Source organism: Filicampus tigris, chromosome 21 (genome assembly GCF_054856515.1).
Source record: "Filicampus tigris isolate MCC_2025a chromosome 21, RoL_Ftig_1.0, whole genome shotgun sequence".
NCBI lineage: Eukaryota > Metazoa > Chordata > Actinopteri > Syngnathiformes > Syngnathidae > Filicampus > Filicampus tigris.
In genome coordinates, this window is record NC_141237.1 from 7788769 (window position 1) to 7805293 (window position 16525).

The 16525-nt window shown below is 39.5% G+C and overlaps 1 protein-coding gene and 1 long non-coding RNA gene across 7 annotated transcripts in view; one reads left to right on the forward strand and one right to left on the reverse strand.

Annotated features, from left to right (window-relative positions):
- The window catches only part of col11a1a (collagen, type XI, alpha 1a), a 48769-nt gene that overhangs the window by 25891 nt on the left and 6353 nt on the right, over positions 1-16525 (forward strand). For all 5 annotated transcript variants that reach the window (XM_086020875.1, XM_086020871.1, XM_086020872.1 and 2 more), the window contains 32 exons: positions 73-126; positions 635-679; positions 812-865; positions 1544-1588; positions 1882-1935; positions 2032-2076; positions 3282-3335; positions 3425-3532; positions 3613-3666; positions 5276-5329; positions 5491-5535; positions 5640-5693; positions 5917-5961; positions 6667-6720; positions 7088-7141; positions 8874-8927; positions 9052-9159; positions 10495-10584; positions 11066-11119; positions 11599-11706; positions 11796-11903; positions 12047-12100; positions 12193-12246; positions 12338-12445; positions 13348-13401; positions 13503-13556; positions 13717-13770; positions 13845-13898; positions 14229-14336; positions 14462-14515; positions 14654-14707; positions 14868-14921. In XM_086020875.1, the coding sequence (XP_085877001.1) occupies positions 73-126; positions 635-679; positions 812-865; positions 1544-1588; positions 1882-1935; positions 2032-2076; positions 3282-3335; positions 3425-3532; positions 3613-3666; positions 5276-5329; positions 5491-5535; positions 5640-5693; positions 5917-5961; positions 6667-6720; positions 7088-7141; positions 8874-8927; positions 9052-9159; positions 10495-10584; positions 11066-11119; positions 11599-11706; positions 11796-11903; positions 12047-12100; positions 12193-12246; positions 12338-12445; positions 13348-13401; positions 13503-13556; positions 13717-13770; positions 13845-13898; positions 14229-14336; positions 14462-14515; positions 14654-14707; positions 14868-14921 (2043 nt within the window). The remainder of the gene's footprint in view (positions 1-72; positions 127-634; positions 680-811; positions 866-1543; positions 1589-1881; positions 1936-2031; positions 2077-3281; positions 3336-3424; positions 3533-3612; positions 3667-5275; positions 5330-5490; positions 5536-5639; positions 5694-5916; positions 5962-6666; positions 6721-7087; positions 7142-8873; positions 8928-9051; positions 9160-10494; positions 10585-11065; positions 11120-11598; positions 11707-11795; positions 11904-12046; positions 12101-12192; positions 12247-12337; positions 12446-13347; positions 13402-13502; positions 13557-13716; positions 13771-13844; positions 13899-14228; positions 14337-14461; positions 14516-14653; positions 14708-14867; positions 14922-16525) is intronic.
- Positions 11564-16113, reverse strand: LOC147127455 (uncharacterized). Of its 2 annotated transcripts, none has more exons than XR_015084276.1 (3): positions 15807-16113; positions 11788-11883; positions 11564-11686 (listed from the first exon to the last, which is right to left on the reverse strand). It is a non-coding gene; the product is annotated as an uncharacterized LOC147127455 (long non-coding RNA). The 2 variants fall into 2 exon arrangements; XR_015084277.1 differs by having other exon boundaries at positions 11592-11704.

Consider the following 16525-nt stretch of genomic DNA (forward strand, 5'->3'; position numbering starts at 1 on the left):
GAGTGACACTTGTGAATTTAATGCAGCTGTTGTGTTGTGTTTGCGTTGACCGCTATGCCTCATTTTGTTTAGGGACCACAAGGAGAACCTGGACCACCCGGCCAACAGGGAGTTTCAGGGACTCAGGTAGACTCATTAATCACACGCTGTCTTGCAATCGTATGTGTATTATATTCTAAAGTGAACTTTTGAGCCCTCTAATTTGAAGACACGAGACGTAAACCCGCAGTCGTTTTCCAATATTTATCATTCATTTGATAGCATCCTATTCATGCTAATGGAATTCCTACAAGGGTGCCGCACCTGTCGGAGCAAGCTTAAGTACCTCGAATGGCGTGTGAATGCACTCAAAAAAACCAGGCATTATTACACATGAATGCATGCAACAAATGTTTAATCTAGCAGTCCCACTTGAATGTTAAATGCTAATGTGTCCCCTGATCACCCCTAATTTAAGACACACGCACATACACATGAGCTTAGCATTCCTCCACCAGCTCAACTCTTTACAGTGCCGCCATACTCCACAGCTGATTGTGTGTGTGTGTGTGTGTGTGTGTGTGTGTGGGTGTGTGCGTTGTGTTGTCATAGAAACCAAGGCTCATTTATTTCTGTGTACGTGCTTACTTCATAGGGTCTTCCCGGTCCCCAAGGCCCTATTGGACCTCCTGGTGAAAAAGTATGGACTCATTTTTTGTTAATTTCATTTATCCAGTTACTTGTGCATAATTTAGGAAGGACATTTTTTTTTCTAACCTTTCTGATAACATATTTTATTGTAATCCCCAAAATGTATTTTTCTCATCTGCAGGGACCCCAGGGCAGATCAGGGTTGCCTGGACTACCTGGTGCGGATGGACCCCCTGTACGTGCTCTTATTACCTGTATTCATGCATCCAGAAAATCAATGTTACGTGCACATACTCTGGAGCTTCTGAACTCCTGGCAATAAAGAAGAAAGTTTATTCAATTATTTTTGACAATGTAACTAGAAAACCGTTGTAAACTTCTGTTGCAGTTGATAGATGGTCTGTCTGATTTAAATATCAACTACCATATTGTTACAAATGTTTCTGCGGGTGTAATTTTGTTCCATTAGAGCTGTCTTTCTTCTTCATATTATCTAGAAAAAAAAAAAAAAAATCCCCCATTTTGTCTTGGTGCTAGGCTATACATCCATAACACTTACATTGCCCTGTTTTCCCCAAATCAATTGTCAGCTCTTTGAGTGGCGCCGCTTGAAATTGATGAAGAGCGAAACGTTCACAAGTCTGGTGCACAAGCAAATTGTACAGAAAAAAGATGTAATGCTTTAACGTTGCAATTTTCAGACTGATTCATTTGATGTCATTTTGTGTAGACAGAGCATCATATTGAACAAAATCAAGAAAAAATGTGTGACTCCCACCCCCTTTTTTTTCAACAGCTCTATTATAAGCATCCAACCTACCTACTTACCTCACAAACCACTTAACCTCTACCTGAGTCATTTAATTATTTAAACTTTTAGTATTATCTGTTATATCTGATTATGTTTTTACAGGGTCATCCTGGGAAGGAGGGCCCAGCCGGAGAGAAAGGAGCCCAAGTAGGTGCCTTTAGGAATTCAGTTTGTCTCTTTACCAAGATCAATCTGAATGAAAAGAAACGTATAATCACCATAAATCACTGCGACGGATAAATATATATTTGGAATCAATGATTAACACTTTTGGGTTAAATTTGTTTTATAATTTCCCCCGTCGCCCCTGATGATTTTGGTCTATTGGGAATCCGTGATCGAAAGCAACTTTGATGAATATATAACAAAATATTACAACAGATCTTCACATAAATACTTGAATGCAAAGCTTTCATGCACTTCTGTTATTCTTCGTTCAGGGTCCAGTGGGTCCACAGGGTCCAATTGGCTACCCTGGGCCTCGTGGTGTCAAGGTAAGGTCCTTCAGCAATTTAATAAACAAGGAAAAATCATTTAATGGAATCGTATCTTCATTTGATGAGAGTATTAAAGTGTTTCCTGTCCAACAGGGTGCTGATGGCGTCAGGGGGTTGAAAGGTTCAAAGGGAGAAAAGGTAAGAACAAGATACCAACTGGTTTCATGACCATGCAACCCAAGTGACTGAAGTGAATTTCAAATGTTTCTCGTTAAATTCTATAGTAGCTTTGCATCGTTCGGATAATAGTGTTAGCATTTTATGTAAGCTTTAATTCAAAATCAGTGAGTGCGCAATGTGTATTTATTGGCAAAGTGACATTGCCCACTACTGGCCTGGCATGAGCATTACAGCATTTAGCCAGTTTGTGTGAACGGGCATGGTTTCGCCGACATTTTCAGCTTGAGCTGAATCTTTTGAAAGAATGCAAAAAAAGTACAACTAGTAGACTTTTCTCATTTGTGAAGAGGACTAGACCGTTGAAACAAAGTTTGAGGAATCCGCCTGTTAACATATTCAATCTACAGCTTCTGTAACTTGGGCCTGTCTATGTCTGAATCCTTTGAGCTATTGCCGATCAGAGGTCAGACGATGGCCTCCTCCTGAAGACTGTGTGAATGTGAAGCTGTCGTGCTCAAGGCGTCTCACTTTCAAAGCGCAATTCACTTCATCTCGAGCTGTTTGAAGTGTTGGCGTGCGTGTCACTATGCGAAATCCATCTTTGAAGTATCAGAGATGGTCACTTGAGATCGATACAACTTATATTGGATAAAATACACGATCTGACTGCGTGATGCTGTTGTTACCATAGTGACAGGTATGCGTGTGTGTTAGTTCCTGAATCATTAAAGCATGTGAAACTCCTGAGCCTTGGGGATTCAGGTTTTGTCCTGAATAAGGGATGAGCTTTACCTTATGTGTGTGTATGAGCGTATGAGAGTGTGATGTAAGCAGAGCTAAATTATCTATCAAATAGAATGATAAGAGACAGGTGACACAACTGAATGTGTCATAGAGACAGTGACTGAGTTTGGGATGTAGGCTATGTAGAATTAAAGTATGATTATTAATACAACACTTTTAGTAACGATACTTTGTGTAGAATACTCAATCCATAGCAACAGTATGAATTGCTACGGGGAGTCATATGTGATGCTGTTCCACAATATGACCTGCAGGTGGAAGCATGAATTATTCCATATATATACGGCAGGCGTCATTCAAAGAGTGACTGGATGATAACTTTTCTGAAATCACGCTTAAGTGTGAAACGACTGATTGCTTAAAAAGAAGCAATGAGCAATTCTAGAAACATGCTGTAGGTTGTTCTTGTTTTGTTATAGGGTGAAGATGGTTTCCCAGGATTCAAAGGTGACATGGGAATCAAAGGAGACCGGGTGAGGAAGAGTTCATCCAATTGATAGAATACCTGTCCAAGTCTCACTAGGTCAGCATCATGATTTATTCTTTTCTAATATGGCATCAGGGTGAGGTTGGCATGTTGGGGACCCGTGGAGAGGATGGTCCTGAGGGTCCCAAGGGAAGAGCAGGCCCCAATGGAGAGTCAGGTCCCATAGGTCCTGCTGGAGAAAAGGTAATAAGACAAGTGTTAGTCGACACATTTTTGAGGAATATTTTTAAGTTATTCTGGTTTAATGATTTAATATTCCTCAGGGTAAACTGGGAGTGCCAGGGTTGCCAGGATATCCAGGACGACAAGGACCTAAGGTAATTTATTGTTCAGTTAAATGACTTATTTAAGCATCCAGGCTGCCTTAAATCCACCCCAAACTACCTTTAACTCATTCACTACCAGAAACGTTTTGATATGTCTTTTCACAGTCCAGCCATTCAATCCCAGGAATTGATTGATATTTTTTTTTCAATTTTTGGGATGGTCTGAAAATGTCTGGCAGTGAATGAGTTAAAAAAAATAAATAAATAAATAAAAATACATAAATAAATAAATAAAACATATGTACAGTTAATGCCTTGCCTCTCGGCTAAAGTCATCTAGGGTCAGCTCCAGCATGCCCGCGACCCAAGTGAGGATAAGGCGTACAAAGAATAGATGGATGGATGGCATTTTCAAATAGGATCATAGAATACCTTTGTGATTATTGCGAGGTTACAAGCATAATTATAGAAAAAAAATCAGATGTGAAAATGAGGAATTTAACCAATATGTGCACGTGTAAGAAAATGCTGTATATTGATAGATTCCAGATTACATAGATTTATGTGTAGGTCTGGTGCTAGATCATTCAAGGAGATGACATGAAATGATCAAAGATTGTATCTCAACACATTTGCACTTGTTTGATGTTTCCAATGCAACTTGATGACGGCATCACATTTTGGTAAGATTGTCTTTCATCGCCTGCTCAAGAATTTTGCTGTAACATGCAATTATGCTCACGTCTTTTGTTTGACACATGTCCCATGTGTATTTGTGCACGCGTTCCTCACATGTTCATTTAAGATGTGTTCCTCATTTTGTGAGCCGAATCGTATAATAAGTCGCTTTTGAACATTTTCAGAAAACACAAACGTGCAAAAAAATTCAACAAACAAGTTGGTTCAATTCAACTTTTGCGGAGAACCATGACAGTTTGACAATCTATACTAACGTGAAGAAAAAAATATATATTTTTGATATTGTAACAGTAAGTTAAAACAACTTCAATTATACTATTAGGCTAACAATATATTCACTTAGATTCTGCCATACTGCTCAATATTGTCACTTTACTAGGATTCAGATTAATATGGGTGGCACGGTTATAATAGCAAACTTAGGTAACTTGGAGGTGAAACCTAAGGAGAAAGAATAGCATTTGTACTTAGAGTGATTGACTTTGACACAATCCCAATTTCCAATACACGACATAATAATAATTAATAATAATAGCCTGACATTTATGTTCCATTATGGAAAAATAGAGGTTCTTAAATTATTGCATGTTTTCCACTTTTCTGTTTTTCATCTGTGAGCTTAATGCATAGCTGTAACTACATCATTTAGACACTAAAGTAATATTAATGTATACTGTAATATACATGCAAGATCAGCATGGCAGATCATAGTGAGGAAAATATTATTTTTTTAGACTGATCGACTGTTCAACCCAACCAGATTTAGGATTCACATAAAAGAAAAAAATACCATAGATAAAACGGGAGTATATTTCTTTGATATAACAGCCCTAACCTTTGAAAAAGTCTTGCAATAATTCATGCAATTGGTCATGAATTATTTTAGTTGTGACAAGGAGTTGTGATGAATACAAGGATGAGGACTTTATGTGATAAATCCGTTTTCTCCTAATTTTGGCAGGGCTCCAGTGGTTTCCCTGGATTCCCGGGAGCCAACGGAGAGAAAGGTGCCAGGGTAAGAAACACACTCTTCCCCAATGTGTCATTACAGCATCATATCTAACACAAAATAACATTGATCTTCATTTAATGGGAGTATTATAAAATGCACAATGCTGGGTAGTGACGAATGAGCATTGTATCTCATGTCTTTGGAATTGTTGGGCTCTCTAATAGGGTGTTGCGGGCAAAGCTGGTCCAAGAGGACAAAGGGGTCCAACGGTATGTGGCAATCAACTAATTATTTCCACGTTACATGAGTACATGATTACATGAATGTTGTATCTACCTGAGTTATCTCATGATTGAATATTGCTTTTTTGCAGGGTCCTCGTGGGGCTCGAGGAGCCAGAGGCCCGACAGGAAAGCCGGGTCCCAAGGTACAAGATTCCGTAATGGTCATAACATAGAAGAAACTCTCAAAGACTCTCAAAGACTTGAGACTGTATAAACAAATTGACTTGAAAGGATTGTAGTCAATCGGCTACATTTTATCAGTCAGACAAATGGCGACTTCAAAGCTTATCTCATTATTGGAGATAATTTTGGACAATGCTTTCAGAATATGAACTGATGCTCATTTGTCGTTGTTGCGCGTTCTAGGGCACATCAGGAAATGACGGTCCTCCAGGCCCGCCTGGTGAGAGAGTAAGTCCACGATGTATGAGTCTGATCAAACATGGGGCCAACAGTTTGGCTGGACTGTTTTTAAATTTGAACTCCTTCTCCTTAAAACAATGTTTCAGCAGGTAGGGACATACATGCTAGCATGAGTGGATACTATAATTAAAAAAAAGTTAATTAAAGAATGCTCCAAGCCTTGATACACAAACACTTTATGTGTCGATAAAATGAAGTGTAATGGAGTGTGTTGGCGGAGCATCACTGGGGATCCAGCTTCTTGTTCGTTTATTTCAAAAGTACTTTTAATTGAAGGTTATTGATATTACATTTAATACATTTTAGAATAACCCTGTTCATGTTTTGGCCTCTAATTTCTCAATTGGTCAATCTATATCTACCTTGCTTAATTCCTTTCACTACCTCTGTATAATTTATGCTTTTTCCAACCACATACAGCAGTGACATTTTTTTATGACACTATTAAACCTAAACAGACTGAACTGTCTAAGAAAGCTTCTCTTGGTCATTGTAATGTTCATTTTTTTTACCTGGGATTATTAGGATCTGAAAAAAACAAACATTTATAAATTTGTTCAAAAAGCACAACCCATGCATTTTTTTTTTTTTTTAAATGAAATAGTTTTATTGTCTTTGTTTTGCATGAAGGAGACACATACGATTATTTCCACGCCATTGTAATTAGTCTGACAGTTGATCTGTTTATTATAGGGACCTCAAGGACCTCAGGGGCCTGTGGGCTTCCCTGGACCAAAGGGACCACCTGTAAGTATTTTATATGCTTAAAGGCAATACAATATATGAACATCAGCTGATTTGAGAAGTTCATTCACCACAGTGGTGTGGGAGTGTGTACGATTCCGTCAGTCTAACTTCAGAAAACTGATGGTTGGGAGGCAAGAACATTCCCATTAATTCTTTCAGCCTTGTAATAGTCATGTGGGTCATTAGATGTAATGTCATTGTCTAGACAGATATTTCTTCTTTTGTTGCACCATATGACGGGCTTGCAAAGCATTTGTAGAATGCTGCAGTTGTAAATAAAATGAATATTTTGCTGTTATTTTTTTTTTTTCACCGATGATCACGAGTGTATACATCATGAATGCGAGTGTTCATTTCCTCCAAATAGGGACCACCTGGAAAGGATGGACTGCCTGGACATCCAGGCCAGCGTGGTGAGACCGTAAGTAATTACATAATCTTCTGTATTACATATTATATGTTATATGACACACGGTTTGAGTGTTTTTTGTGTCGTATTTCTAAGATTATGTTCCTGGTATGATAAGAAACAAGGGAGAGTAACATTTCATTTTAACGCGGGAGGCTATACTCCGACCGACGTGAGATTAATCCAACAATAAAAAAAAAAATCAAAGTTGGACCCTTTCGCATTCATTTGAATGGCCCTGTCGCCGGTTTTATTCCATACTTGAAATGCATCACCACTTGGACAAGGATCAGAGGGCTATAATTTCTTCTAAAAGCTCGCACATCATCGCCTCATATGATACCTTCCGTTTCTGCTATCGGAACGACGATATACTCTTCATTAGAATGTTTATGGTCCGAGATTTATTGCTGAAGAGCGCACTCTGCAGGCATCCAATATGTGGATTGATTACAGCAATAAACATGCTTATGGGCTCCCAGGTCCATCAGCACAAGTTGCATTGCAAGAAGTGCATATAAATATTTGAGTGTTTGCCAACAGGGTCAAGCCGGATCCCTGTTTCCATTAATTGATCGTAATTTGAGGCAGCAGTGGCTCACCTGTAAGGATTTTGGCTTTGGAGCCGGAGGGCCACTCGTTTGAGTCCCGCGGCGGACAGAATAATGGCAAATAGTTGTCAGAGAGATTTTTGTGTGTGCGGTGGCTAATGTCGAGGTGTTCTTGAGCAAGGCACCCTTCCCCACCCCCAATACGGTTTGCGTGCCATTTTCACTCTGAATCTCTTTTTGAATGGGTGTGATCTGGCTCTCTGTGGTGTGCAGGGATTGTAAGAGGTATAGTCAAATAAATAAACAAAACAAGTAATACATCACTTGGCCTTAATCAACCTGGATATGTGACACAATGGAAGGCACACTTACGCAATTTAATGAAATGGCAAAATTTCTGCCTATACAAATATAAAAGTCAGCAGTGATAGGCTCCAGCTTCCCAAATAAGGCCAAGTGCTATAGAAACAGATTTTGCAACTACAGTCATGTTTGGGGAAAATGGGGAAAATCACAAAAGTTAATTTGCCCAATGAAGGGTAAATAATGTAAAAGTATATCCAAAGGGACTACTGCGCTGCATAAACCAATCAAGAGCGGCTGTGAATTTATTCAGCATCTTTTTTCACAAATAATTTTTCAGTAGCTTCAGCTCACTCCACAGAGAACTGTGTGCATGTACACACGTGTGTGTGTGTGCGTGTCTTCCTTTAAGATGACATTCACACTGTTCTTGAGACAAGAATCCGACAACCTCCTGAGATTATGTAAAGTTATAAAAGTACTTAAAAAAAAGTGAGATTCTCTAGGTGGTGAAGTTATGCTGCTTAGGAAATACATCAATATGATACGCCTTATGTTTTAAGCTTTATATTTTATAGCAATTGTCATTGTAGCAATGTATATTCACATTTAGGGCAGCATGGTGTATTATAGTCGTTAGTGTAGTGGTTATGTTGTTTGTTTATGCCCTGCAATTGACAGGGTGTACCCTGGGAAAATGGAGGGCTGGTTGTTGCAGCTATAAAAGATTTGTGTTTTTAATTAACTATATGAACACAGGTTGAGAGCTCCTTGTTTATTCAAAGTAATGCTAACATGAAATCACTTCTGTATTACCTGAAATGCATTTCACTTTTGCTGTTGTTGTTTGTTTATTTGTTTTTAATTAAGGCTTCTGTGTTTTTTCCCAGGGTTTTCAAGGAAAAACTGGTCCACCAGGCCCAGGAGGTGTTGTCGGGCCCCAGGTAAACAAACAAACAAACAAACACAAAAAATGATTACTCAAAGAAAAAAATGCATGTATATATTAGACTCTCTGTAAAGTCACATCAACTTCTTGGGCTTGTGCTAAAATACATATCATATTAGGGACCCACTGGAGAGACTGGTCCTGTTGGTGAGAGAGGCCACCCTGGACCTCCTGGTCCACCCGGTGAGCAAGGTCTCCCTGGAGCTGCTGGCAAAGAGGGAGCAAAGGTACGTCAAGATAGCGTACATTATATTGGTAATCCATTAAACTAATTTTCGACAATAGTAGTCTGTTATACTGCCCCCCAAATGTCCGTAATAGCTTCTATTTACACTTCTATAACAACTAATAATGTTAAAATAGGGTGTCTTTACTCTTTAGTAACAAATTGTGTGACTTGGACCAATAGGCTGCTGAGTTGGCTTTTATGGCTTTTAATGGAAACGCAAACATAAAACAGTTTTGTGCTTAAAAATTTTCGCTAACATTTTGGAATGATGATTTTCATTTGATTGTTTAAGGCCTGTCATACAAATATTTACCGTATTCCTTTACTTCTGCATTAATGATAAGACTACGGTGCCTCCCTACTTACGTACAACTTTATGTTATGTTACTTTTGTAAGAACCAAGACGAGCCCATGTATAGCAATGGAGTATGTATTACATATTATTTGAAATGCTTTGGCTAAATTCTTCCTTGGTCAACATTTGAGAGCCCATTAGAGACAGTCAGAAGACATTTTGTCAAAACAACCCCCCTGACTTTCTGTAACACTTAACCTCCGTTGTATCCCTCCCATCTCCAGTCATGTGCTTTCTTTTCCTCCCCCATCTTCCCCTAAAAAAGACAATCTAATCAAGTCTGTCAGCTAACTCTAAACACTTTACTACTCACAGACCCATTTCCCTCCCTTGTTTTCACTCAGCCCTCTGTTTTAGTATGCCAGGGACACTTTGCTGAGGTCCAAGCAGCAGAGTCTGAATCCTTTTATTAGCCCCACAGGCTCTCCTGCGGCTGTGCCTCCCTGTTTGCAGCTTTCTCAATGAGAAGAACAAAGCTAGGAGAAACTTTCCAGTATAAAAAAACTGAATTGATGTCATTCTGATGACTACAGTTTTTTTTCAATTGCAAATAATGCTTTCCCCATCCAGTCTCACAATAACCATATATTCTTCGTGCATATATTTCTTGTAGCGTTTTCCCAAGGCTTGCATTGGTTTTACCGTAGGTACTTCTCCCACATTCTGAAAGCATTCATGTTAGGTTAATTGAAGATGCTAGTGTCCATATATGTGAATGTGCCTGTGAATTGTTTGTTTGTACGCTGCAATTGACTGACAGCCACGCCAGGATGTTGTAAAATATTAAAAACTCATTTTCAAAGTTTAAGTTCAAAATATGAATACCACGGTTACACCACTCTGTATTACAGTATTCCATGTATTCAAAATGAGCAAAAACCAACCGGGTGAACGTATCAGCTCACATTGGATCGATCATGTTGTTTTTGTAGGCGCATTTGTCAAACTTACATCAGTATTTTTGATTGTGTGTTCAGGGAGACCCCGGACCGCAGGGTTCCTCTGGTAAGGATGGTCCCCCCGGCCTCAGAGGTTTTCCAGGCGAGCGAGGTCTACCTGGTGCGACGGTAAGAGCGCCACACTACATGAAAATATTTATCACCTAGCCATAGGTTTGCTCTAGGAGCATGTGACAGAGCTTTACTCCATAACAAATGAAGCAGCACCTATCTGCAGCTATTCACTTATTTAGAGACAGCAGCCCTCACATGTAATCTTGTGTAGAGGAAATGCAATGTGACATGGAACAAATTAAGTCCTCTGCTGCGATGCATCATGGTCCAAGGAAGCTACAATTGATGGCCAGGGATCCATCCACAGTGTTTCTATAGTGTTTAGTTGTTCTTTTTTTTATCTAAATGCCAGCTACAGTGTATACAAGTCTCCCTATTTAATCTGATATGAAATTTTGTAGATAGCATTTAACGTATACTGTCGTTCGATTGCATCTGTTGTATGTGACAACAACCTTAGGTTGACTTGTATGTGACAGACGGTAATACTGTATTTATGGAGGAAATAATCGACTCCCTTTCTTTTCGTCCTTAGGGTCCGGCAGGTCTGAAGGGAGGAGAGGGGCCCCAGGGTCCACCTGGTCCTGTTGTAAGTACTATAGGTGAATGTACTGTAAAATTTGAAAGATAATCTAAAAAGACATGTTTTTCATCAGGATGAGATTTAAGAATAGAATATGTGTTTAGTAGGAAATATAATCATAAAGGTAAGTTTTGACCAGATTTTCATCCAGTTAAGTCAAGTCAACTGAAATTGTTGAGGTTTATGTGTTGAATAATTGGCATTAGTTTTCATGAGGACCTTTCGGTTGAATTTACATCAGCGTTATCATCGTTTAGTCATTGAAATCCAACAGACTAGACATTTAGATTCATGTCTTCACACTCACATTAGCTTACATGACATTTTAGAATGGATAAATATTAATATTACTTGTATAACAGATGTGTGTATGTAATAATTGAATTGTATAAAATTCCAGTCTAATGAAATGTAATTGTTGATACAGGTATTTGTATTTTGCCTTTATTATTGACTTCTTTGAATCTCTTTTTCTCTTCATGAAGGGTTCTCCTGGTGAGAGAGGTTCTGCTGGTTCAGCAGGCCCAATCGGCCTGTCTGGTAGACCTGGCCCTCAAGGTCCCCCGGGTCCTGCTGGAGAGAAAGGTGCACCTGTAAGTAATGGCGAATATTGATTGATACTATAGTTTCTTTGCTTATCTTTGTTCCAAAATAATACAAGCAAATGTCTTTACTGTATTAGGGTGAGAAAGGTCCTCAAGGTCCAGCTGGTCGTGATGGCGTCCAGGGTCCTGTGGGTCTGCCTGGACCTGCTGGACCCCAAGGTCCACCTGGAGAGGACGGTGATAAGGTTAGCAAGCCACATCCCCGTATTAACCGCAGTTAGACTCCTTAGTTTGCCTGAGCTCTAAATATAGTAAATGGCTTCAACAACTGTCAGAGGGGACGACATTTATTTGAGACAGTTGACTGATCTTTCCGTGTATTTCCTAGGGAGAGGTTGGCGAGCCGGGCCAAAAAGGAAGCAAAGCTGATAAGGGAGAACAGGTGGGTCTGGAGGAATTCCCTTCACATTGACAAATGCCATTTGACATTTTATATGCTGAAATATTGATGTATTTTTGGTTTATGTTTGTTAGGGTCCTCCTGGACCAGCAGGTCTTCAAGGTCCCATTGGTGCCCCAGGTCCTGCTGTAAGTGTACCTGCTTTGTCAGTATATCACTGTATGGTATTATTTTACATGTGTTGCTTTGGTGTTATATTTCAAAAATATTGGTTCTCAGGGAGCTGATGGAGAGCCTGGGCCCAGGGGTCAGCAGGGTATGTTTGGACAGAAAGGTGATGAAGGAGCCAGAGGTTTCCCCGGACCACCTGGTCCCATCGGCCTGCAGGTTAGAGCCATTTACTAATTTCCCTCGGTCACTGTGAGACCATGTTCATCATACATTTCATAAAATTTACAAAATGTAGTAGTAGTACTTTTAGTACTCTGTAAAATTTGCAGCAGACCAAGAATACGTGGATATATTATTTGAGACCTCATTAAATAGTCATCCAATTGTTGACTTAAAAAACATTGTTAAAATGTTTTATAGTTACTCTGCACTGGGTTGCATTTAATTGACTTTTAAATAGAATTCATTCACTTCTACCGACTTTCCATTAATTGCAGAGCTCAACCTTCTCCACTCGTCTCTTTCGGTTTATCACATTTAGCATTCTACATAATTAGACCACTAACGATTAAATCTCAGAGGACAATTTGACACCGAAGAGATGAGATCTCAGCATCGAGCAATTATCATGCATCGCACAGAGGTTTTGTCACACAAAATTGACTTAGAAGCAATGTGCACTCAACTTTAGGGCAAGACACACTTCGGATGTATAACAGGTAGCTTAAGTATCTGGGTGAGGTTTAGTTTTTGGTGGATACATACTTGAGGGATCAATTGCATATGTGAGCATTGTTAGTGGGAAAGAAAAAGCAAGAAAAAAGCTCGGAACAAAAAAGTATACAATTCTATGCATAATTTTCTTAAAAAACAAATGTCCTAGCTACACAAATAAAAAGTCAATTGGAATTCGCAGAACAGAAACAAACTGCAAATGTGTATATAATACTGTCTATGTATAAAATAATAAAATTTCATGAAATGTGGCCAACTTGGAATATTTCAACTAAACTTTCTGAAAAGATACTTGAGATTTTCCATCCCGGTTCACGTTTAATTATGAAGGAGATCTATTTATATCTCACATGGTGTTGTAAGATTTGTTTTTCTATCCTCAGGGGCTCCCAGGGCCTCCTGGTGAGAAGGGAGAGAACGGTGACGTTGGCCCCATGGTAAGAGACACATTGACACAACCTCTACTTTTACACAGCTAGGTATTGAAAAATGTAACGGTACAGAGTATATACATAACTGTATTCTTTTCTGTCTGTAGGGTCCTCCTGGCCCCCCTGGTCCTCGAGGTCCTCAGGGTCCAAGTGGAGCTGATGTATGTATGATTAAATTTGATACATTTAGGCAGCATACTGGCTATATTAGACAATGATGGCAGTAAATTCATAATCTGCGGGTTTACTAGCTGTCAAGTTATCAACAGGATGCGGAAACATTCAACAACATGTTCTGCAAATCATTTCTGTGTATTGCAGGGTTCACAAGGTCCCCCAGGCGGTGTAGGTCCCGTTGGTTCAGTGGGAGAAAAGGTACGAGTCAAGACATGGTGCACTATCCCCGTTTGTACACTAATTTTAGTCACTGAGGTTTGTCTTTCTACAAGGGTGAACAAGGTGAGGCTGGGAACCCCGGACCACCTGGAGAGCCTGGCACTGGGGTATGTAAACACATTTTACTAGTTCAGTGTTCTGTTCTAACAGTTCTGTTTTTTTATTTCCTTCAGACAACCAAAGATTGCTGTTTTATTCTAAATTAATCTGTGTTCTGCAAGAATTCACATTTTTGGATATGTAATGGCATTTTGCATAACTTAGGAAAGTGTACTTTTATATGGCCACAATGATTTTTATCAATAATCTCGCAGTGTTGGTATACCAGCCTTGTGAATATTCATAACTTAGCAAGTCAATTTTAACGACATTCCATTCCAATTGTACCATCACACAAAATATTGACATAATACTCTTTACTGCCCCAATTACGACAGGGACCCAAAGGCGAGAGAGGAGAGAAGGGTGAGGCAGGACCTCCTGGTGCTGCTGGACCCGCTGGCTCCAAAGGACCCCCCGGAGATGATGGTCCAAAGGGTAACCCTGTAAGTATTGTCAAATCTGCGACTTGACATGGCCGAATAGAACTTCAACAAACCTTAGGCTATCAGTGTTTTTCTTCCATGTAGAACATTTTGCTTCAAAAGCAACAATTTGTTTCCTTTTAAAGGGTCCTGTTGGATTCCCCGGAGACACTGGTCCTCCTGGAGAGCCAGGTGTTGCTGTGAGTATTGAAATCCTCAGGCAAAATGCACTTTATATCTAAAAATGATTTTAAATTAGGCTTAAATGTTGATTGTGTTTGAGTCGCATTAAGTAGTTTCATGTAAATTAAACTTTTTCCCCAACAACATTTTTTTAGGGCACCGACGGAGAACCAGGAGAGAAGGGAGAGGATGGTGAAACTGGTCAGGCAGTAAGTTGTTCACATCTATATTGTTTTTGGTACATCTTATCCTTGCATATTTTGGTGTGTTTATAATGTGTTTTGATATGTTTTTGATTTTCTCGATTAATGGGAGTTCACTGTATTTTAATGGAATAACAAAACATTGTGTTTCTTTGCTCATCTCAAGGGACCCCCGGGTCCATCAGGGGAAGCTGGCCCACCTGGACCTCCTGGCAAAAGAGTAAGTTCATTGCTATTATGGTGATTGGTTATGATTTTTCCGTATGGTCCTGGCAACATCACAAGATTGCATATTGACATTTCTGGACTGACTTCATATGTATGCTCTCAATGTCCAAAAGTCTCATCTAATGAGACGGTGCCTGTCCCCCTCAACATCTCGGTCTTGTCATGCCTGCTTGAGTGCGCGGGTGATTCATTTTCATTAAAAAATAAAGCACAGATACCAAAAGGTGGAGATTTAAGGAGAACAATCTGCTGTGAACGAAAGACGAGCTGAAGTCTGATGGGAAACGAGCAGTGAGATTTCAAAATCAGGAATCCCCCCTGCCCCCCCCAACCCCCTCTCCACACAAGAAATGAAAAAAGGCTTATCAAGAAATTGATCCTTGATTCCTTTAAATCTTCTTCAAAATGAGAACCACCAAAAGTGTGACTCATTATTGATTCCATGCTGCTGTCTGACAGCTGCGGCAAAGCAGATTCATAACATGGATTGCTAACAGGATATGTAGGTTGCCTCAAGGAGTGTTAAACAGAATATGAGTAGCTATTGATGGTAAATTTTGGTTTTGCTTATTGGATTGTTAATAGCAGTCTTCTGGGAATTCTTACCAAATCAAGCCATTCAGCTGTACTAAACGTAATGCTATGAATTAGGTATCTGTGTGAAACTAAGCTGCTTTTTAGGATGTGAGCCTTCATACCGGAGGAAAATGAGGTGGTATTTTCTAGATTGGAAAAGTCATAAAATGGATTATGGGTGACTTTAGTTGGAAGAGGAGGTCAGTCACTCCCTTGTATTACAAAAAGCAAGTTTATTTTCATTAATTGTACCCCTCCGGGAAAATTTGGGAGAGTCATTAGATTCAGACAATGTACTCACTCACTCATCCAAGATTTTTTGTGTGTGGGCAGAAGACAGGTCATTTTGTTCACATCATAGTCAGCATTTTCCATCTTCTTAAAAGTACTTATTTGAACATGGGTAGCATATGTTGAACTAGCTCTATACTTATTGGTTGAGGACCCAAAAGCAGGGAGGCAAGAGAAGCAGGGTATACAGAACAAAATAATTTAACAAAAACACACTGTGGAAAACTAAATCGGAAAGCACTAACAAAATCCTCAAAAGAAACTCATATTAACAAGACACGAAGAATCAAAACAACATGACCGCAATAGTGATCTGACAAAACCTGAATGAAACCAGGATACTAAATACAAGCCAACTAACGAGACAACGAGGACCACCTGGACAAAACACAAGTGGCTGAGGGAGCTGATTGGAAGACACAAGGGGCCGGCTTGACGAACACAGGTGGAAATAAAACCTAAATGAGGAAGATACGCTGTATATATAAATATAAATATAAAAAAAAGCATGGCAAACTTTGGAAGGAAACACACCGTGAAGCTAGTCACAGTGTATTGTGCTATAAATGAAATGTCTTCGAGCTGATGAAGAGACTCTTGAACACCAGTTAGAAGTGAACATGACAAGCTAATGAAAGCTTCAAGGCGGGAGAAGCTGGATGGCGGTATTAGGGGGCCTCAATTTGGGCTTTTGATCAATAGGCACTCTGGCTTTGGCTGACCACGTGA